General features: G+C 45.4%; 1 protein-coding gene across 1 annotated transcript in view; it reads right to left on the bottom strand.

Moving 5' to 3' along the window:
- dhrs12 (dehydrogenase/reductase (SDR family) member 12) overlaps positions 1–23,757 on the bottom strand; it is a 33,327-nt gene extending 9,570 nt beyond the window's left edge. Inside the window, exons 1-5 of the mRNA XM_072584510.1 lie at positions 23,474–23,757; positions 18,912–19,045; positions 15,472–15,554; positions 11,238–11,333; positions 9,549–9,630 (exon numbers count right to left, since the gene is read on the bottom strand). Of these exons, the coding sequence (XP_072440611.1) occupies positions 9,549–9,630; positions 11,238–11,333; positions 15,472–15,554; positions 18,912–19,045; positions 23,474–23,529 (451 nt within the window). The 5' untranslated portion in view covers positions 23,530–23,757. The remainder of the gene's footprint in view (positions 1–9,548; positions 9,631–11,237; positions 11,334–15,471; positions 15,555–18,911; positions 19,046–23,473) is intronic.
- Positions 23,758–24,115: the final 358 nt, after the last annotated feature.

Here is a 24,115-nt window from a genome sequence, read left to right as displayed (position 1 = left end):
CAAATTCTGTAGCAGCGAATTTTATTGATACGTACTTGCAAGAACGGGTGTCTAATGAGTAAGCACCCTGATCTGAGGGTTACATTCTGATTTATGCTGTTCAGCTCCGTCTCTTGGTCCTCCCCTTTCACCCCATTGGTTACTTTTGCTGTAGCCTATCACAAGCTCTAGCTTCGCTCCACCTTTGTCTAGCTTCTCTCCGCCTCTGTTTACTTCTCCCATGACTCTAAGCCTGTCGCCCCTTACTCTTTTTTATCTCATTCCTTATATGTGACTATCCTGACACAGTTTGCTGTTTTCGTGTGATCATCCTGCCAAACTAAATTCCATCCGTTGGCCACATCCCTCCTGAGACTAGCACATTATCGTCCTGTTACTGGTACATCCCGTTACACAGTTGCTCTGCCCTATTAGTCAGAGATAATTCGGCCTGTTTTCGCTTCTCACTGTTTAGTATTTGCATGCACAGCCTAATTTTATAATGTAAGCTTTTGCAGAAACAACACCTGTTCCCTTATTCTGCACAGTTTTAACCCTCTACCTTACAATCCCCCCCTTTTCTTCTTGGCTACTAAGTGTTGTCTTCTGCATTTGTCTCATACGTTGCCTTCCAGTTCGCTCGCATCATCCCCGAGACTTCATTTATCGTGGCTAATTCCTTAAGGCCACCCCTCCCCTCATCGTTCAAGAGGTTGAGTTCCTCTGCCTGATTACCTTTTAGAGGCATTTGTTTTGCCAAGGCCGTCTCAATTAGTCGCTAGGTTAACCCTCGTACACAAGGTATGATACAACAGCCAATTGCTGTCAGTACCCCTACTACCACTATCAGGGAGGTGAGGATGGAGACTACCACGCCTCTCCACTTCCCAAACCATGATTCCAGCCATCCCGTGAGTGATGTGTCCACTCCTGAATTCTCAGCTAATGTTTCCACCAAGGTGGTCAATCCTCGCAAGGCACGAGAGATTGACCCATCAGGTGCTGTATTATTTGGAATAAAGGTACAACAGCTGCCCCCTAACATCACACATACACCCCCTTTTTCAGCTAGGATCATATCTAAGGCCAGTCTGTTTTCCCAAGCCATTCTGCTGGTTGCATCAAGTTGCTCGGAAATCCCCTTGACTGCATCTCGAGTGTAACTGATGAATCTTTGCTGGTTGTAAAAAAAAATATTGAATTTTATCCAGTCCACATTCTTGTTGACCTTTACCCACCAAAATAGGGCCGATTCAAAACCTGCTACAATCTGGTTGCGGGCCTTGAACTCATCGGGGACCCCTCTAGGAACTCCTATAGAGTCGAGATAAATCCTATCATCAAAGGAAGTATCTAATAGCGACCTTTTACTCCTCTCATTCTTTGTTACTACCACCTTCTCCTTCTCAAATGCCAAGGTGAATGGGGTTGCCAATTGTACAATTGCACATATCCCTCTCCAGTCAGGAAGTAGGGTAGGTCGCAATATACTGGCTCCACAGTACCACCAGAGATCCGCCCGGGGAACCCAGAGTGCTGAGTGCTGAGTTCCCTCCTATGTCTGTTTCGGTGTCATTCTAAGTTTCTATACATAACCTCAGCTCCCCCAAGTCTCTAGACCGATTTGTACCCTGTCGGCTTGTACACGATGTGTGATTCCTGACTGTGGTCAAAAATGGGGTGGGGGTGCTTTCAAATCTGTCTTCTTCAAGGGAAGGAACATTAGAGATAGGGATATACAATTCCTATCATTCCATGCAGTTTTATCCTGATACACGGCTATCATACATTCCATGCCCTTCCTGTTTCGGTTCCACCTGAGTGGAAAGGGGACCATGTGGGCAACCGGCCTACCGGAGGCACATGCAAAGCAATTGCTTTTATTCAGAGTTTTAGCAGTGTACTTTACCCAGTCAACCCAGGCATTTGCGTCCCTGTTTCTATTTCAATGGTCTGCTTCAAGTCCTTCACCTCTATAAGTTTTACCACCTTTGGGTCATTGGGAGGGACAAAGTGTTGTATCTTACTATCAAGTTGTTTGACTCATTTTCCATTTCCTATGACTATTCAGAAGCAGCAGCCTAAAAAAACCCTTCCTAGTGGCTTCCATTACTATCTTTAAATCGTTACTAAGGAGTTGAGACTGGTTTTTACAGGGAAAGGAGTCTTCAGCGGCGATATTCCTAATGGTGAGATATATCGGGTGGCACTTTCTGTCAGGACAGTCTAGGGCTGGGCAAAAGGGGGCTCTATGGATCGTGATGCCAGGAGGCAGTTTTTGCTTCTCATCCTCTCTCTTTACAAACACTTTCTGTGCCTCTCTCAATAATTCCTCAAGTGATTTCTCACTCCACCCATCTATTTTCTGAATTGTTTTTTGGATGTCTGGCCATGATTTAGTTACGAAGTGTACCCTCAGTGGCCCTTCAGCTACTAGCCCTTCCAACACAAAGCACAATCTGATCCCTCCTGACTGTAAGGCTGTTTTTCATTGACATATAAATTCAAATATTTACAAACCCAGTCTTTGTCTGACCTGTACTTTGGCCAGAAGACAGCGGGACAAAGAATGGATTCCTTAGTCCATACAAAGCAACAATATTTAATCATCTTTTTCCTATCTTTTCCCCTTGTATAAGTATTATTTTTCCAATTCCACAACATCCTGCCCAACAGACATTCTGGAGGTATGTTGTCAGGGACCCCGCCTCCATTTCCATTTATTTTTCGGAGGCTTTTACTTTACCCTCGGCACAGCCCAAATTGAGTTCCTTTGTTAGACACTTATTAACTACTCGAACTCAATCCCAGCCACCAAGGCAGTACTTAAAAATCTCTTTCCCTACCTTGGTCCATGCACGGAGTTGCCTGGCTCCCTGTACCTACTTACAACCTTTCACCTGGTTCAGATAGACTCTCATCGGATCTCAATCAGTCAACCAGAAGGGGGAACCCACCGCCGAGGAACATGGGACCGTTCTAAAAGGAACGGGACGTGTCTTCCCAACCGTCGACTGTGCCCACCCTGCTGGCGATGATGGTTATCCCGGACACGAGCCCCCAAGTTGTGAGAAACAAAACTCACATATTAATAAATTTCAGGCCGAGTCAAATTCTGTAGCAGCAAATTTTTATTGATACGTACTTGCAAGAACGGGTGTCTAACAAGTAAGCACCCTGATCGGAGGGTTACATTCTGATTTATGCTGTTCAGCTCCGTCTCTCGGTCCGCCCCTTTCACCCCATTAGTTACTTTTGCTGTAGTACGCAGCCTATCACAAGTTCTAGCTTCACTCCACCTCTGTTTACTTCTCCCATGACTCTAAGCCTGTCGGCCCTTACTCTTTTTTATCTCATTCCTTATATGTGACTATCCTGACACAGTTTGCTGTTTTCGTGTGATCATCCTGCCAAACTAAATTCCATCCGTTGGCCACATCCCTCCTGAGACTAGCACATTATCGTCCTGTTACTGGTACATCCCGCTACATGGTCGGTCTGCCCTATTAGTCAGAGATAATTCGGCCTGTTTTCGCTTCTCACTGTTTAGTATTTGCATGCACAGCCTAATTTTATAATGTAAGTTTTTGCAGAAGCAACACCTGTTCCCTTATTCTGCACAATTTTAACCCTATACCTTACATGATTCGAGTTTCCTTGACTCTTCATCAGAGATGAAGTGAAGGGACACCATTTATGCTTTAGTTCAAGGGGGAGGTGCTGAGGGGGTAGTGGGTGTAGGACGCTGGTGCAGAAAAGATGTTGCTAGTTCAGACTAAGTGACCGGAATGTGAGAATGACAGGACAATGGTGTGTGTCACTGCCAGACTGGAAAGCATAGACAGACAGACCCACTGGGATGGGCAGAGGAAGGAGAGGGCATACAGTAATAACAGAAGGTAACAAGCTACAAGATAAGGGAAGGAATGGTTCACAACTTGAAGGTGGTCAACTCAAGTCCAGAAGGCTATGAAGTGCCTAGTCTGAATAGGAGATGTTGTTTCACCAGTTTGCACTGTCATTCACTGGAACACTGCAGCATGCCGAGGACAGACATGTGGACATGCGAGCAGGACTCGGTGTTAAAATGACCGGCTATGAGAAGGTCTGAATCCTGTTTGCACACAGACCAGACGTGTTCTGCAAAGATCAGATTCCCTGCAATATGGAATAGGCCCTTTGGCCCAACAAGTCTATACTGACCCTCCGAAGAGTAACCCACCCAGACCCATTCCCCAACCTATATCTACCCCTGACTAACACAATGGGCAATTTAGCATGGCCAATTCAGCTGACCAGCACATCTTTGGATTGTGGGAGGAAACCAGAGCACCCAGAGGAAACCCACACAGACACGGGGAGAATGCAAACTCCACACAGACAGTCGCCCATGGGGGGACTTAACCCAGGTCCCTGGTGCTGTGAGGCATCAGTGCTAACCACGGAGCCACCATGCCACCCACAAAGCAGTCACCCAATCTTGGTTTCTGTTTGGAAAGACTGTTCAGACCCCTGGATGAAGAGCAGGGAGGAGGGGAAGGGGTAGGTCTTGCAGGGGTGGAAATTGGAGACAAAAATAACTACATTTTCAAGGTGCTGCTGGGAGCATGAAGTGGCACCGAAGCAGTCGTCATCGAACCGAACAAAAGAATTGTGGGAGGGAGCCAGTGTAAGATTGGAACAAGGATTGTTTCACATACCCAGTATAGAGGCAGGGCATAACTGGGATCTATGTGGGTGCCCACAGCCACTCCTTGACTTGGCAGAAGTGAGATGAATTAAAGGAGAAATTGTTCAGTGAGAGAACACGTTCAGCCGAGCAGGGGAGGGTGGTGTTAGCGGATGGAGATTGTCCAGGTTTCTGGTCGAGGAAGAAGCTGAGAGCTCTCAGAGCATCCTGGTGAGGAAGGGAGGTACAGAGGGTTTGGACATCCATGGCGAACAGGAGGTAGTTAGGGCCAGGGAACTGGAAACTGTCAATATGGTGGAGAGCATCAGAGGAATCATGGGTGTAGGTGGGTAGGGTCTGGACAAATGGAGAGACGATGGAGTCAAGGTGGGAGGAAATGAACTGGGGGGCACGAACAAGCTGAAACGATGGGCCTACCGGGACTGTCTGGTTTGTGGAGTTTGGGAGGGAGGTAGATGCATGCTGTCCATGGTTGGGAGACTCTAACATTGGAGGCAGTGGGGAGGCTGGGGAAGATCTCTGAAGATGTTGAGCTTGGTGACAGTCCTGGCAACAATGGATTCACGTTCAGATGTGGGGTCACAGTCCAGGGAGGTAGGAAGAAGTGTCCAAGAGTTGGCATTGAGCCTCTGCAAGGTAAAGGTCAGTGAGTCAGACTACACTGGTACTGCCTTTGTTGGTCGGTTTGATAACCAAGTTAGGGTTGGACATGACAGAGTGAAGTGCAGTAAATTTCACAAGGGGACAGGTTAGAGTGGGTGGGAGGAGCAGTGACATTGAGACGGCCAATGTCACGTTGGCAGTTTTCGGTGAAGTGATCAAGGACAGGCAAGAGGCCAGGGGAAGGGGGTCCAAGTGGAGGGTGAATACTGGAGGCGGGTGAAGGAATCAGTGGAACGAGGGAGGTAATCCTGCCTGAAGATATGAGCATGGAGACAGAGGCGGCAGAAAATCCGTTCAACATCATGACAAGCCCAAAAAACGGAGGTGTAAGGGTCTGAGGCTGAGTCCTTGTTGAGACTGAACATACCGTCCTCAGAAGGGAAGGTCAGGAGGTATGGTGAACACACAGCAAGGGCTGGGGTTGGAGGCACTAGCCTCGGGGGGACAGAAAGGGATGACTGCTAAGGGACGGTCTTAGACTTGCCTCCTCCCACAACTCATTCCTCATTGATATCGACAACTGCTTCGGTGCCCCGTCATGTTCCCACCAGGACCTGGAAAAAACTTTGTTCTATTGGCCTCCAATTTCCACCCCTCTACAACTTACACATCGTCCCCTTCCCTCCCTTTCCTTGACCTCTCTAACTCCATTTTGGGGAATAAACTGTTCACTGTCATCACCACTCCCATAGCTACCTTCACGATGGCTCTTCACACCCCACATCCTGCAAGGTCTCCATCCCATTCTCCCAATTCCTTTGCCTATGTTGCATCTGTTCCCATGATGCCATCTTCCAAAACAATGCTGCTGACGCGGTTCCCTTCTCCCATAACTGAGTTTTCCCACCCACTGTCATTGACAGAGCCCTCATGCACTATCACCCTTCCCATCCCTCACAACAGCGTGATCGGCTCCCCCTTGTTCTCACTTTTCATCCCACCAGCCTCTGCATTCAAAAGGTCATTCTCTACCATTTCAGACAACTCCAGCAGAATGCCACCACCAAACATATCTTCCCCTCTGCATTTCACAGGGGCCATTCCCTCCAGGACACACTCGTCCATTCCACAACCACCAACACCAGCCCCCCATGGCACTGTCCCATGTAACTGCAGATAGTGCAACACCTGCCCCCTCCCCATCTACCTGCTCACCATCCAGGGTCCTGAACAGTCTTTCCAGGTGAAGCGTCATTTCACCTGTACCTCCTCCAATCTTGTGTATCGCATTCGCAGCACCCAATGTGGCCTACTCTACATTGGAGAAACCAAACACAGACTGGATGACCACTTTGCGGAACGCCTCTGGTCTGTGCGCAAGCACGACCCCAACCTTTCCGTGGCCGGTCATTTTAACACAGAGTCCTGCTCACATGCCCACATGTCTGTCCTTGGCATGCTGCAGTGTTCCAGTGAATCACAGTGCAAACTGGAGGAATGACATCTCATCTTCAGACTAGGCACTTTACAGCCTTCTGGACTTAATATTGAGTTCAACACCTTCAAATTGTTAACCAACTCTCATTTCTTCCCCTATCCCCCCCCCCCCCCCCATCCCAGTGGGTCTGTCTGTCTATGCTTTCCAGTCTGGCACTGACACACACACACCATTGTCCTGTCATTCTCACATTCCGGTCACTTAGTCTGAACTACCAACATCTTTTCTGCACCAGCGTCCTACACCCACTACCCCCACAGCACCTCCCCCTTGAACTAAAGCATAAATGATGTCCCATCCACACTTCACTTCAGCTCTGGTGAAGAGTCTTCTAGACTGGAAACATTAGCTTGTTCTCTCTCCATGGATGCTGCCTGACCCACTGCAATCTCCAGCATTTGTTTTCCTCAGTACAGGTTCCAGCCTCTGCAGTAGTTTGCTCTAATAGGATGAGAGAAGTGACTGAACGGCTTAAACACTGGAATGGAAGAAATGGTTCACAGAATCATCTAGTAGGGAAAAGGCCATTCAGCCCATCACAGCTGTACCAGTTCATAGGACAACTATACTGGAGGAATGGGGTCTATAGTGTCAGGACAGACCCACAGTCCCTGAATTATGCTGGGACTGTTGTTCTTGCAGACCACAGAATGAAGGAAGTAGAGAGGGCTTTAATCACAGGAGGTGAAGGATCCAACATGGTTAAATGTAACGAGTCATAGACTCAAGGCCAGAATCCTGACGTGGAAAATGACGGGGAGAGAATGGCAACAAGTGTCAAAGAGTAAAATCTGAAGAACGTATCCACCATCAAGACAAGATGATATAAAGACGAAGAAACAAAAGTAGAGGCTTTCTATCGGAATATGTATAATATTCATATCAAAATAACTGAATCGATGTTTTTTCACTTCAGGGCGCATTATAATTTGATAGCCATTCAGGAGATGTGGCTGCAGGGTGAGAACAGTTGGGGTTCTGAATATTGGGAGGTCCATGATTTTTAAGAAGAATAGGCAGCTAGGTAGAGGTGGAGGGGTAGCTCTGTTAATCACAGACAATTTTGCTACATTAATTACAAATGAACTTGGTTCAGGACATTAATGAGGATCCATTTGGGTGGGGATCAGGAACAGTGGAGGAGAGAAGTTGTTAGTGGGAGTGATCCCCTAACAATAACCACAATGTTTTCCAAAAGTTCACTCATGGGCTGTGAGCACTATCGACTGGTCTAACTTTCACTGACCGACCCTAGTTGCCCTTCAGAAGGTGATGGTGAGCTGCCTTCTTGAACCGCTGCAATCCACACTGTAGATTGGTCCAGCATGTCCTTGGGAAGGGAACTGCAGGACTTTGACCCAGTGACAGTGAAGGAGCCGCGATATATTTCCAAGTCAGGATGGCGAGTGGCTTGAAGGGAAACTTGCAGGGTGGTGATATCCCATGTAGCTGCTGCCCTTGTCCTCCTACCTTGTATGGGTCATGGGTTCGAAGGTCGCTGCTGAAGGACATGGGGGATTTCTGCACTGCATTTTGTAGATAATACTCAATGCTGCTACTGAGCGTCGGTGGTGCAGGGACTGGATGTTGGTAGATCCATTACCCGAAGATAGAATCTGAGCTACTTATGGAAGGAGGGGTCCAGGTGAGTGCCTGACACAATTTGCTTCACTCTGAACCCCATTGTGAATTGGGTATGACCTGCTCTGTCCTGAATCAGGTCAGGCTTCTTGAGTGTTATTGCAGCTGCACCCATTCTGATTGACGCACACTCCTGACTTGTGCCTTGTAGATGGTGGACAGGCTTTGGGGAGTTAGGAGGGGAGTTACTCACTGCAGTATTCCCAGCCTCTGACCAGCTTTTGTAGCCACTGTGCTTATATGACTAGTCCAGTTATTGGTCAACCATAACACTCAGGGTATTGGTAGTGGCAGACAGACCCATGGATGGTAATGCCATTGAATGTGAAGGGGCAATGGTTAGATTGTCTCCTGTTGGAAATGTCAACACTTGGCACTTGTGTGGCACCAATGTTACTCGCCACCTGTTGGCCCAAGCCTGGATCATGTTCAGGACGTACCTGACTTGCAATGTTGACTCTGTTTCTCTCTCCACAGACCTGCTGACCTGTGTGTTCTTATTAAAGTAAGGATAGTTTGCTTCAGTTACATTGGTGAGACCACAGTTCGAATACTGTGTGCGGTTTTAATCTTCTTACTTCAAGGAAAGACGGGTGCAAATGCATTGGAGGCTGAAAAAGGAGGGGGGAAAGCTGTGCTTGCTTTCACCAGAGTTTAGGAGAACAAGGGTTAACCAATTGAGATTCATAAGATCCTGAATGATGTGGAATAGGCAGACAGACTTGTCAGTGGGTCCAGAACGAGGGGTCCTTACGGTAAAAGCAGGGTTGCCTTTTTATCCCCCTCACAGAGAGCTGTGCAGCTTTGAACCCCCATGCTTCCCAAAGTGATGGAGGAAGGTTGACGATTATATCTCAGGTGGAAGTCAATTCCCTCGCCTAACAAACACCTCAGACTCATGGAAGGCAGATGGGAACGTGGAGTTTAAATTACAAAGGGATCAGCCATGATCTCATTTGAAGGGCCGAATGGTCTATTTCCGTACCCAATTCAGAGTGGTGTGGAGGGTGAAGCAAATCTTGTTCAGGCACTCATCTGGACGCCTCCTTCCATAAGTAGCCCGGAAAATCTTTGCAGTGGCGGTCAGAAAACACAGTGAAGAATCAAATCATTCACAGTAGAAAATGTAGAACTTACCCAAAGTATTGGTGGCAAAGTTTGTTTCTAATTGATCAGCAGTCAGCTCTCTCTGATTGACCATACACCCCGCATTATTGATCTAGCAAAGATTGTGAAACAAATATTAATTTGTCTTCCCGATACTCAAACCATTATCAACATGCTTAATACCGGAATTCACAGATTAAAGGCTAGTTTTCTGTGCAGACTGCAGTCCCAACACAGAAGGGTCTGTTTGGCCATTATATCTGCACCAACCACGACCAATTCCAGTTTCAACCCATCGAGACTTCCATGCCTATTGCCACAAATTCTGATTCTATCTTAAAGCTCAAAGCGACATTTACTTGCTGGACAGAATTAGAGATAAGAATATACTCCAATTCTTACCCAACCATCTGTTCAACCCTGCCCTGTTATTCAATTAGATTGTGACAGATCGCTGCCTTAATTATATATCCACCTTGGATGTAACCTGTCCTCACTGTACCTCTTTCTGGCTGGGTATGATTCTTGTGAAACTGTCCTTCACCCCTACATGCAGTCCACAGAGCTGGATGAAGTATCGCAGTGGGGTTTAACAACAGCTCCGTTCAGCTTTAATATAATTTCTGCCACTTTATAGTCCAACCCCTTAAAGTATATGCTAACATCTTACCAGCCTTTGACAGTATTTTTTCCATTCAGATTTTAGTGGATTTTTACATGAGCTCCTAAATCGCATACTCCTCCACAGCTCCCAGCTGCTCACACCGTGAAAGCAGGCAGACCTTTGGAGTAAAGTGGAAATCTTTGCACTCCCAGGGAACTCCAGCACTATTGTTGTTTTAACCACCTAGTTTGTAGATGCCCCCATCCCTGCCCTGACTCCACCACGATGAGTAACTACTCCAATTAAATCAAAGTTTTATTCAATGTATCACAAAGTCAAAATAAGCCTTTCCTTGACTATGGGAACCAATGTTGTTTTAATAAGTTGTTGAATTTCTGTACAGGTGAATATTTACCAGGCTGCTGCCTGGACTGGAGGGCATGTCTGATGAAGAAAGGTTGAGGGAGCTAGGGCTTTTCTCATTGGAGTGAAGAAGGATGAGAGGTGACTTGAAAGAGGTGTACAAGATGGTGAGAGGTACAGATAGAGTGAATAGTCAGAGACTCTTCCCTGGGCAGAAATGGCTATCACAAAGGGGGCATAACTTTAAGGTGTTTGGAAGAAGGGAGATGTCAGAGGTCACTTCTTTACACAGAGTGTGGTGGGTGTGGGGAATGCACTCCCAGCGGTGGTAGTAGAGTCAGATACATTAGGGTCATTTAAGCAACTCTTGGAGAGGCAGGTGGATGATAGTAAAATGTAGGGTATGTAGGTCAATTTGATCTTAGAGTAGGATAAAAGGTCAGCTCAACATGGAGGGTGAAAGGGCCTGGATTGTGCTGTACTGAATTGATGTTTGATACATAGGCAGTACCAGGAAGATGTGAATTTAGACCAGCATTTCGAGTTGAAATTGGTCTTGGGCAAGTCCCTTCCCTTGGTGAAGTCCCTTCACCAGGCATTCTCTGAATGTTTCAGTTTCCATTACCACTGGCTATCTGCTTCCTCCAATGTGAAATCAAACATTTTCACCTCAAAGAAAACCTGATTTTCCTTTACTTGAACAGCAAAAACTGCACACTATTACGGAGAAAACTTTCAAACAAAAAACTCACCAACACGTTCAGTTTGTCATTTGATTGCTGGAATGCATCTGCAAACTCCCAGATCATTTTGGGCCGTGACATATCAAGAATATGGACAAAAATCTCCTTTGAAGAAAAAGAAAAGATAAAGTCAATGTTGCAATTGAAACCAATTGCCTCCAAATCCAACTTTCTTGTACAGTAACTCGGCTTGGTTACGGGACATCAGGTTCAGTACAAATATACCAACCCCACCAGCAGCCTAACACCTAGTGAAAGGAATAAGCTTTGAGGAACAGCTCTGTTTGTTTAATAAAGAAACCCAATATTGGGTATAATATGTTGTATGCCATATCATTCTTCTCAAGTGCTCACTAACCCACATTGATTCCAGCATCAAATTTAACATTTTTATCCATGTTTTCAAATCTATCCATGCCCTTGCACCTCCCTATCTCTCAAATCTCTTCCAGGCCTACAACCCTCTTGGGAGGTCATGTTGCGGCTGTACAAGTCATTGGTTAGGCCACTGTTGAAATATTGCGTGCAATTCTGGTCTCCTTCCTATCGGAAAGATGTTGTGAAACTTGAAAGGGTTCAGAAAAGATTTACAAGGATGTTGCCAGGGTTGGAGGATTTGAGCTACAGGGAGAGGCTGAACAGGCTGGGGCTGTTTTCCCTGGAGCGTCGGAGGCTGATGGGTGACCTTATAGAGGTTTACAAAATTATGAGAGGCATGGATAGGATAAATAGACAAAGTCTTTTCCCTGGGTGGGGGAGTCCAGAACTAGAGGGCATAGGTTTAGGGTGAGAGGGGAAAGATATAAAAGAGACCTAAGGGACAACTTTTTCACACAGAGGATGGTACGTGTATGGAATGAGCTGCCAGAGGATGTGGTGGAGGCTGGTACAATTACAATATTTAATAGGCATCTGGATGGGTATATGAATAGGACGGGTTTGGAGGGATATGGGCCTGGTACTAGCAGGCGGGACTAGATTGGGTTGGGATATCTGGTCGGCATGGACGGGTTGGACCGAAGGGTCTGTATCCGCGCTGTACATCTCTATGATTCTATTCCTTTGTGCTTCTGGCCTCTTTATGTTTGCCTGATTTTTCCTGCTCCACCATTGATGGATGTGCATTCAACTGCCAGATGCTAAACTGTGGAATTACTACCTACAGTCTCTCCATCTCTCATTCTTTTGTTAAGAATTTCCGTGAAGCTTTCAGCTTTTAGTCAGCCAACCAAAGGTCCACTCGTGTTGCTCAGTGTCACATTTTGTGTGATAACACTCCCTGTGAAGCAGGATTTTGGGAAATGTCATGCTCAAAACCCCTCACTGATATCCCATAGCTCCCCGTTTCTCAGGAAACACTCAGACCTTCGGCCTAAAATGGATGACGTTGCACTTACCCACATTAAACTTCAACTGCGGTCGTTTTATCAGGTGCTAAACAAATGCATGCTGCTCTTGTTAAATAGTGAGGGATCCATCAATGGAATATGAGATTAAACGTTTCCATTTACCATAATATTTCATGATATTTCTTTTTAAATTGTGTTACTGTATGATTTATCATAAGCTGTCATCATCATAAACATCTGAAATTGCTCCCCCTCTTCTTCCACCCCCCCAACCAAAAAAAAGGGGAAAGGGTCAACACTTGCAGTAAAATGTCAGAGACAGTTTTCTGATAAACCTGTTCAACACTTATGCACAAATATTGCACTGTGCAGGTTGAAGGCAAACAGGTTTACAACAATTAAGAATTGGAGTAAGTGAGGACTGCAGATGCTGCAGATCAGAGTCGAAAAATGTGGTGCTGGAAAAGCACAGCAGGTCAGGCAGCGGGAGAATTGATATTTCGGGTATAAGTCCTTCATCAGGAACTATTGAGAGTTGGTCTGTTTTTACTGTGACTGCTGTTTGTACTGGGGATGTTGTGAGGGTGAAGCTGCCTGGCTGGTACTGGCTCAAGAGAGCCACCATGTGTGAGTCAATGGTACTGCAACACAACACCAAGCAAACAAGATTCAGTGCCACCACAGAATCAGTTAAAAATCACACAACACCGGATTACAGTCCACAGGTTTATTTGTAAGTACTAGCTTTCAGAGCACTGCTCCTTCATCAGGTAGCCATGGAGTATGATCACAAGACAACTGGTGTAGTGTGCACTGGCACTTCCACATCATAGCTACCATAGAGTCATATAGCACAGACCCTTCAGTCCAACTCGTCCATGCTGACCACGTTAGACTATATTTGGTTTCCACTGTTGGCAAGTTCCAGGGGGAAGGAATGTGGACAAGTGCTGGAGTGGGATGATAGTTTGACTTGTGTCACCTTCTATCCAACAGTGATGAATGCTCCAGTTTAATCCTCCGACCACCCCACCTTAAAACTTTCTCTCACCAACTGCAGCTCAGCTTTCTGAGCAATCTTTTGTCATGCCTCCTGATCCACATCAGTTATGTCTCACCAGTACCACTCTTGCCTCTGAGTGGATTGACTTCCCACTCCATACACTCCCACAGTCAATGTACACGAACACTGCAGTGCAGTACTGAGGGAGCATTGACCTGCCCAAGTGTGTTTGTTTTGATGAGATGCTAAGCAGTCTCAAAAAAAAGGGCATAGAAGCTTTCACCCCATGTCCTGGCCAATATTTATCCTTTGAAGAAAAATCACTAGACAAACCATGTGGTCATTTATTTCATTGTGGATTTTGGGAGCTTGCAAGATGCAAATTAGCAGCTGTTACCAAGATAACAACAGGAACTACGCTGAAGTAAAAGAAGTGGGATACTTTGGTCAAATGGATTTTCTTTCCTCTTCATTCACTGATTGAGGGCATCGCTGGCTGCCAGCATTTACTTTCAGGGTGCAGTTAAGAATCAACTACCTTGCTGAGAGTGTGGATTCACATGTAGGCCAGATCAGGTAAGGACAGCGGTTTCCTTCCCTAAAGGACATTAGTGAACCAGATGGGTTTTTCCTGACAACCGATTCATGGCCATCATTGGACTTTTCATTCCAGACTTTTATGGAATTCAAATTCCACCATTTGTCGTGGCAAGATTTGAACTCAGTTCCCCAGAATGTTACCTGGGTCTGTGGATTAACAGTCCAACAATAATACCTCGAGACCATCACCTACCCAGCAGAGCAAAGAATAAACGCGTATTTATAAAGCACCTCAGGATGTCCCAAGTCAATTCTTTTTATACCTTAGTTGCTGTTTGGTAAGCAAAAGCAGAAATCTATTGACATACAAGGTCCAATGAACAGCAAGAAATGATGGGCAGTCTTTTTTTGGGGGTGAGTGTGGACGGGGTATAAAAGTCTTGTCAAGTACTGGTGAAGGAGTTCCATTCTCCATGACTGGGCTTGACTGGATAGGAGGCTGAAATCGAGCCACCATTTGCAGTATCCCCATCGTGAAAGCAGACGACTTTACCTCCTCGTTTTTCTCACTGTTGTTGCTGGGACCTGTATAAATCTCAATGGCCTACCCCAGGGCCTACCTTACAAGTAGCTCGGGGCGTGCTGTCACAATCGTCAGGTGCACATTCTTCTATTTCTTTGTGAAAAAGTGACCATCAGGAGGATCACACATTCATCCAAAAATAAATGCAAAATGCTGCAGATGCTGGAGATAGGAAATAAAAGCAGAAAGTGCTGGAGAAACTCAGCAGCTCTGGCATCATTCCTGATGAAGGGCGTTTGCCCGAAATGTCGATTCTCCTGCTCCTCAGATGCTGCCTGACCTGCTGTGCTTTCCCAAGCACCACTCTGATCTTGACTCTGATCTCCAGCATCTGCAGTCCTCACTTTTGCCTAGACTCTGGCAGCAGCTGTGGGGAGAGGTGGAACAGAGGTAATGTTTCGAGTCCGATGTGACTCTCCAAAGATAACCTCTGCTGAGTTTCTCCAGCACTTTACAGTTATCCCACAAATTCACATTCTGGTCCATCACAGGGGTAATGACCTGAGCAGGAGCTAGGTAACCTGGTGCTGGTAATAAAGCTGTGATTTCCACTGGTAGGTGCCATGAAGGGGAAGTGGTCATTTAGTTGGGTCCAAATGGTCCAGAAGGCGATGGCCACCACCAGTACTGTCTCAGGACAACTAGGACCAGGCAGCAAGCCCTAACCATGTCCACAAGCACAGAGTACATTTTAAACCAACAGAAGGAAGTAGCCAGCCGCAAAAAGGCCACAGTCCTCCCAAAGCTACTCAGAAACAACACCTTTACCTCATTACCCGTCTCCTTCACAATCTCAGCTTTGGCCTGTTCAGCTCGCTCTTTGTTTCGACAAACAAGGTGAACGACTCCACCTGAGAAAAGCCAAGGCTTTTATTAAAATGAAATATTCAGCAAATCAGATTACCTGATAAAAGTGTGATCCTGGGATCCTTGTACCTTTTCCATCCATGACAATTGAGAAATGTGCTTCACAAATGACAATTTATCCCATTTGAACGCGGTACCCATGAGCCCATCTCTACCATGTGAACACATTCACAGACGGCAACTGAGTACTGCAGTCTTATCGCTCACAAGAACTTGCTTCAACCAGTCAAGCTACGTTTCCAATTTAAGGTCAAAATTTTATAACCTTTTAACAACATCCGATACACTTGATCTTCAAAGGTGCTGAAATTTGAACGAACCTAAAGTTATAAAAATAGCATTATTGCACTCAGTGATTAGTCCTCCACTTGAAACTGTAATAAACAATTCCATGCAGTTTCAAATTAACCTAACATGATGCAGATTTAACCCTTTCACTGTCTAAGGCTCCGTGTAATAGGACTTTTGATTGTCTCATTCACTGTAAAGTCCCACTTAGTTTATATACCTTTCACTGTTTAGTACAAACAGCGGCTTACATTTACAAGTCATGTAATTCATCATTGCTGTTTAAAATAAAGCAGCAAGTAACTTGCACTTCTATCGTGCACTTTAACTTCAAAAAACATGTCAGAGTAGTTAATTTCCAAAAACAGAAAGGGAAATGTCATCGAACAGGAGTGGGGAACTGAGAGGCCAAAAGCCAACTGGATAGAAGACAAGGGTTTCAGGAAGGTGGTCTTGGAGCTCAGCAGCCTCACGCTGAGCATGGGGAGGTGATGGCCTAGTGGAATTATCACCCGACTGTTAATCTACAGACCCAGGTAACGTCCTGGTGACTCAGGTTCGAATCCCTCCACGGCAGATGGTGGAATCTGAATTCAATAAAAAACCTGGAAATAAGAGTCAAATGACAAGAGTCCCATGACTCTGTTGTCAAAGAGAAATAACCCAGCTGGTTTAGGGGAGGAAACTGCAGTCCTTACCCAGTCTGGCCTACACGTGACTCCAGACCCATGGCAATGTAGACTCTTAATGGCCCTCTGGGCAATAAACGCTGACCTGGCCAGCAACACCCTCATCCCATGAATGATTCTTTTTTTTTAAAAATGCAGTGACTGATAATTGTTCGGAGAGTGTAAGCTCTGCCGATGTGGACGCAAGCTGATCACTAAAGGTGGGACAAGACAGAAGGCCTAATGATGCATTCTTGCTCTCACAAGTCCAGAATTTTATCCGTCTGCTTCACTGCTGAAGTCCAATTGCTCATCTTCCATCTCATGGACCTTAGTAGCCAAAAACAAGGATGGCCTCTTTAAAATCTGTAAGACTGAGTCGAATGCCATGAATTTGTAGCACAGGAACAAAGCTCCAAGGCGAAGGGAGCTGGAACACCGGATACCTTCCCCTGAGCAGGGATTTGAGATTTCAAATGAGTTCTTATTTGAGGCAGGCAGACAGGCTGGCTCAGGAAGACATGAGGGAAACAGAGCCTCGAACTGAGAAACTCTCAGACTATGGTTTCACTTGTAGTGAATTAGAGGCAGGAACAAAGGCAAGCCAAGAGGTGGACTGTACTAACTGGGGTCCGTGTGGGGGAGGAAGCTCAGCTTCAAGCGGTCAGCCAGAGTACCACCCCTTAGTCTCAACCTGAGCTGGTAGGTGATGGGCATCGAGTTCGGACAATGTGCCAGCAGACTCTGGGGCAAAAGGGCTGGGGTGACATGTTAAGAGTCAGGGGCATATAGGTGAAAGGTTAGCCCACCCTCCTTCTGGTATCACTTAGCAATAGCATGCAGAGAAAGGACAACTGAGATATGGGAGGGTACTATGTAAACAGTGGAGGAAGTATCATTTTATCCTCCATTGCAAAGGACAAGGACAGAACCGGGAAAGATATAGTTCTGTGGGGGTGGACTACAGAAGATAGGCAGTGGAGGAGAACAGTCATCATGGTTGTTCGGGGGAATAGAGAAATCAAGGAGCAGGTGGAAGACTAGAGGCCCGTCACAGTGTGGTAGGAGGGGTCCAGTAGAAAGTCAGAAATATATTCCGGGACTTTAGATTGAAAGGAATTCAGAGGAAACCCGGGAGAATATGAATGTTTCTAAGTAAGTCTTCAACCCTGTTGATTAAATACTTCCTCAGCACATACACTCGCTCTCCAGGGAATGAGTTGGAAGCTTAAATCCTTCACCTTTATAAAATAGTGTGCAGAGGATAAGAGGTTTGCCATCCTTTTGACTTGTCTCTCCTCTGTAAGCAGCCTTCACTCAGCAAGTGCTCATGGGAGAAAAGGTGACATCAGAAAACCTGTCAGGTGGGGAACTCAAACCCACAACTGGTCACTTGTCAGCGCAGACCCCTGGAAATTCAGACTTCAACACAACCCCACCAGACTCAGAAACAGCCAGCAATCTCGGTGTTCCAGAAAAACAAGGTGATGGCACCATGCCCCCCCACAGTCTGCTAACCAGGGGAATGAACACATCGTGTCTTTCATGGCTACCCAAAGCAATTTTGGAAGTGAAGTCACTGCAGGAGAAATTCTTATTTAAAGCCCTTCTGGACCCACGAGTTACAAACTGAACTCAGCTGCAATGCCCTTCATTGTGAAATCCCCTGGGATTGATGGTAGCCCATGGGAAACAGTCGCTTTACTAAGGACAGGCTGTGCATTCCTGTGAAACCGCCCCTACTCCTGTCACCTCGGAGCTCCGTTCCTGAGCTGGACATTCCATGGCATTCCACTCAATCTTACTAATTTTGCCAGTGTCCTCCTTGCTCATGAGTACAAACCTCCATGAGACAGAAGATGAGCAACTGGAGTTCAACAGGGAAATGGAGGGAAGCACCTTCCGGACACATCAACATGGAGCAAATTGTCGTGCGGCAGCTTCATACCCACTTCTGCAGGGCACAAACCAAAACAAAGTATGATGAATAGGATTGAACGAGCTCAGTGTTTCATCCCATACACACAGCCAATACAGAATATCCCAAAAACAGGCTCCATGTTAAAATGCAGGAAAGCACCCTTACAGGAGAGACCAAAATTGGAAAAGGATATTGTATGGCAAAGTTCAGGGCTGTAACTACACACTGAAACTGTTTTATTGACAGTGAAGCACTTTGGAACAAGTCTGAAAAGATGCTGCAAATCTCTCTCTCTCACTCGAAGCTCTGTTAAAGACAACCCATGGTCAGAATAGGTGTTCCCGTGCCGAGTGTAAATATCTAGCAACACTTGCTCCGAGGCTAACCACACACACTACATCAAGTACATGAAGCTATCTCAGAACTGGCCAGCCAGAATCAGGCTGGATTATGGGAATACTCACCCCGTTTTGCAATTTCCAGTGCTGTGGCCTTACCAATCCCGCTGTTAGCTCCAGTGATCAGGAAGCACCTTCCGGATACATCAACCTCGAGGTCCTTTGGAGCAAACTGTTGTGCGGCAGCTTCATATCCACTTCTGCAGGGCACAAACCAAAACAAAGTATGATGAATAGGATTGAACGAGCTCAGTGTTTCATCCCCCACACACAGCCAATACAGAATATCCCAAAAACAGGCTCCATGTTAAAATATACAACCCTCCTCTCGCAGCTTCCCAACATCAGCAGTTGGGCTTTTACAGATTGAATAAAGGCCACCCCAGTATAAGACAATGGCTTTGGGAGTGGGAAGTGTTTTCCCATCTTATTCAGACAATACCAATTTTAATAAGAAGTAAGACTGATAACCTCACTGCCTCACACACAATGAGGGTTGCAGTAAAGAGTCTGATCAAGAGAATGTAGGCCCCACAGTTCTGTGAGCTTTGAGAAAGCTTGGGCCATCAAATGGACACAGGCAACTTTGAGTCATGCCAATAACACCTTGTCCCAAGAAAGGTTCAGACATTCATTTGTTTTTTACCCCCAATTTGGGGTACTTTGCCTCCATGCACTTGTAGTGAAATGGTGAAGCCATGACATGTTTACGAACCTGTGTCCATTTAGCTACAGAGTCAATGGTAGTTGCAGTTAAGACCAAAAACTGAGTGATGCTTTTGCAGCCACTCTTGGTACCGGGACTACATGTTTTAAAAAACGGAAAGGTTATGGATCAACTATGCACAGCCTCAACATCTGCTGGATAAGCTTTCCACTACTTTAACTCCATTCTTAATTTGGGGAATCCACATTCCGCAAACAGATACTAATCCTCTCCAAAACTAATTGACAAGCATCAACATTCCATGAGGATTCAAATCCATCTGTAGAAGAACTCATAAGTTACTTTCTTCTTTCATGCTAGGATTTAGGATTTGGTTTCATCTCACACAAGGAGTTTTTGTTTTCTATTGACTGATATATAACTTTGTACTGTGTACAGATTTGTACCGTGGGCTATAAATAAACAAATAGTTAGGTCACTTATTCCCAGAATGCTTTATGGTTTAATGCATCAGAGGGCAATATAGCTGACTGCTGTTTCGTTACCTGCTGAGATCCAGGATACATTAGTTTATGCCCAATGACTAAATTCTGTACGTGCATTCTTTAACAATAGTCTGGTGATAGGAAACGGGACCATGAAGATTAATAATGTGGTTAATGTTGAAAAACATTGGCACCTCGTGACTTGGGGTCTTGTTTACCCTACCCTGGCATCATAAATGCTGAAGGACAGCATGTAACTACAGGCCTGCAAATGTCATGGGCTTTCTTTCAAAATTTATAGAACTAAAGAAATGACAGAAGTCACGACGTCCAACCCATAGGAATCGCAGCATAACATTAGTTATTTCCTTGTAGGACTACTGCTTAGTCACTAAGTGCACCCAGGCTCAGACAAATACAATGAAAATCTTAGCTAGTGCCATTTTTGGTTTCAGATTCAAATCTTCTTACAGATGTGGTCATCACTGTGCTATAGAAACTAATTCCTATCAATTACAGCATCACTGCACACTGGTCACACATCAGTATGTCAGGCCATTAAAACACACAGGCCATACATTGCAGTCAGGTATTTAACCCCTTTTGTATATCACTAGAATGGTAAAACACAAACATGACTGCAAGGAATGGGCCTCCTGCTAACAGATGGCAGGCCGTCATTATCTCTTCCATTTTAGCCTTTCTGTTTGATTGTTCTCACGCTCTGTACAGGGATAACATTCCGTGGTCCCACGCAGGACTGTGCCAGACAGTCACTAAATTTACATCCACAGTCATCATCTGGTTGCACCAGTCCTCTGTTAAAACAAAAAGAGTGGATAAAGTGTGGCGCTGGGAAAAACACAGCAGGCCAAGCAGCATCAGAGAAGCAGGGGTTTCGACATTTCAGGTCGTGACCTTTCACCAGGACTGGGCCACGGATATTCCAGCACCTGCAGTCTTCATCTACTCTAACTTTCCAGCTGTCCTCACTATCTCCAACTCTTAAAAAAAAGTCATGCCGTGATTAAAACCATTCAGGAGGACCTGAGGGTTCTGATCCATTGTCGTGACTTAAGCATTCAAACTGGCTTCAGGCCTTATTTCATAACATCCGCTGACTGGTTACCTGAAGAAATGCAAGACCTTTGTGAGATTTGGTTAATGAATCTTCCCATCCTCATATGAAAGAGTCTGTCCCAGTTTCAAAATCTCTCTCCCCACATGATCAGATGCAAACCATACCTTATCCAACTGCAGGGCATCTTGTTAGTAAAGAGTCCTGTATACAGAGGAATTGCTCTCTTTAAAATGGGTTATCAAACAGAGGCTCCACTGATGCTCTCAGATGGATATGAAAGATCCCGTGGATGTCCTGGCCAATTCGGATCCCTCAGATGGACGGGCAGGAAGAACACAGCAAGCCAGGCAGCGTCAGGAGGTGGAGAAGTCGGCATTTCGGGTATAACCCTTCTTCAGGATCCTTTCTCCACCTCTTGATGCTGCCTGACTTGCTGTGTTCTTACAGCATCTGCAGTTTCTATTGTCTCCAACCAATACTTATCCCTCAAGCAGAAAAAGTAAAAATGATTCGCTGGTTACCATCACATTGCTATTCTGGCTGTGACCAAGTTGGCTTCTGCATTTCCTCAGATTACAACAGTGACAACATTTCAAAAATACTTCATTGACCTTAATGCACTCTGGGATATCTAATGTTGTGAAAGCCGCTATAAGAATGTACTTGTTTGCTTATTATTTTATGGGGGGGGGGAAGAGTCAGCATGTTCATTATTTATTCCAATGTGCAAATGTGATAAAAGAAAAGTTTTGACAAGACTATTATAGCAAAACAAAATGTGCAAATTCAGATTTAAATCTTTATTTTTTTTTAAATCTAGAAATGCTCAGCCCCAGAAGTGAAAAGAGAACAGTAATACTTGTGAATCATGCTGCTCAGACTTGGTTTGTATACCTCAGAACAGGTCAAGGTAAAATCACCATGGTCTCACTCTCTCATCAGAGAGAGAGAGAGAGAGAGAAAGAGACAACAGATGGTAGTTTTCAACCTAAGGGTTTCCACATCTTAAGGTGGAATTATCACAGCAATCTCAGCCGGTGTGGGAATTGAACTTGCTGATATCAGCCTACATTGCAAACTAGCCATCCAGCCAGCTAACTTCTGGATTAGTGTTGCTGGAAAAGCACAGCAGTTCAGGCAGCATTCGAGCAGCAGTAAAATCGACGTTTCGGGCAAAAGCCCTTGTTTTTACCCAGCTGAGCTAACTGCAAAGCTTAGAACAGTATGCTAGTACAACTTCCTAGGTGTTACTTTGTTGTCTTACTGCTATTTTCCCTCTCCGGAGCAATAATGTCACCTCAAATCTTCAGAACTTTCAATGCTCTCTGAGATTTTTTTTATTGAATTAATTTACATTTAAAGAGCTACTGAAATGATTGCCGTGACTAAGATTAGTTTTGGACAATGGGCATGGATAGGGTAAATAACCAAGTTCGTTTTTCCCTGGGGCAGAGGAGTCCAGAACTAGAGGGCAAAGGTTTAGGGTGAGAGGGGAAAGATATAAAAGAGACCTAGGGGGCAACCTTTTCACACAAAGGGTGGTATTTATATGGAATGAGCTGCCAGAGGAAGTGGTGGAGGCTGGTGCAATTGCAACATTTAAGAGGCATTTTGATGGGTGTATGAATAGGGAGGGTTTGGAGGGATATGGGCCAAGTGCTGGCAAGTTGATCTCGATTAATTTCTGATATCTGGTCGGCATGGTCGAGTTGGGCCGAAGGGTTTGTTTCTATGCTGTCCAGCTCTGTGAGTTTGATCAGTTTCAGGAAGCAGGCAGAGAAGAAACAAAACTACAACTCCCAGTATACTTTACAGATTGCCCCAGCCTCACGTTGTAAGATCCTGTCCCTTGTACAACTGGTTTTAAGCTAGTGTGCTTCCAATTAAACCTGTTGGACTATAACCTGGTGTTGTGTGATTATTAACTTTGATTTAAATTGATACAGTATCCAGAAAGGGGGGTCTCCAATGTAATGATATACTGCATTAACCAGAAGTACGCACGAATTGGACTTTTGACATTGGTTCTCGTCTTTACTATGATTTTATTTTTTTTTAAGAAAGGTTTATTTTAACAGTAGTATAGTCCACAATCGCCCTAGATTAAAGAGCCTTGGTAATTGTTTTCTGCATTTGCAAAGGATCTAAGTGACCCAGCCCTAACTTATGTAACCCCGTTTTGAAATTTGTGCAATAACAGGGGGGGGGAAGAGGTGTCATCTACCGCCTTCATCTTGCAATGCCCCAATGGACCCGCTACTCTCAAAAATCCTCCCTTTTTGCAAAAAATACCCAAAGCAAAGTCAGAAGCAGCAACATAAACGGGTCTCCCCGGCTGACAATTCTGGGCTGAATGGCCGGGGGTGGGTGGAGGCGATTAGCGATCGGTACTCACTTGGTGTATTCACGCATACCCTTGAGAAACCACACACTGTTCCTGTATAGGGACATGGTCAGCGGCGCCCTCTCCTCCTCCTCCTCCTCTTCCTCTTCCTCTTCCTCTTCCTCTTCCTCCTCTTCCCCGTTTATTGAGCTACCACCATGTCCCAGTTCTGTTGTGTGCAGCACAGCCGTCTTGCTTTTCTGTCGTTCACCAATCCGCACTCGCCTTCCGGAAGCAACATGGGAAGACAACAACAACAACTTGCCAGCTATCTCTGCATTCGATAAGCGCCGACCCGTTAGTCAAACGCCAACAGGTCACCCTGAAGGTGAAGATTTGCACACGGGAATTGTCCCCAAATCTTTCGGGAAATAAGGATCAAACCACAGCTGTGAACAAACAGGGGTGTTTTTATTTCTTTAAAAAATCGCACAAAACAAAGTCGTTTTCATCTTCATTCTCATGCCTTAACTGTAACCGAGAGATGGGGTTGGGGGAATACACGGGGGTTATGATTAATTCAGGAGGGTTCCTTGACAGTATGTAAAAAGTCCAACCAGGGAAGGGGCTATACTGGACCCGGTTGTGGGAAATGAGCCCAGCCAGCTGAGTTAAGTTTCACTGAAGGAGCATTTTGGGAGCAGTAACCATAAT

Source organism: Chiloscyllium punctatum, chromosome 15, assembly GCF_047496795.1.
Source record: "Chiloscyllium punctatum isolate Juve2018m chromosome 15, sChiPun1.3, whole genome shotgun sequence".
Lineage (NCBI taxonomy): Eukaryota > Metazoa > Chordata > Chondrichthyes > Orectolobiformes > Hemiscylliidae > Chiloscyllium > Chiloscyllium punctatum.
The sequence above is the reverse complement of the archived record's forward strand: the minus strand, read 5'-3'. Positions and strand labels throughout refer to the sequence as shown.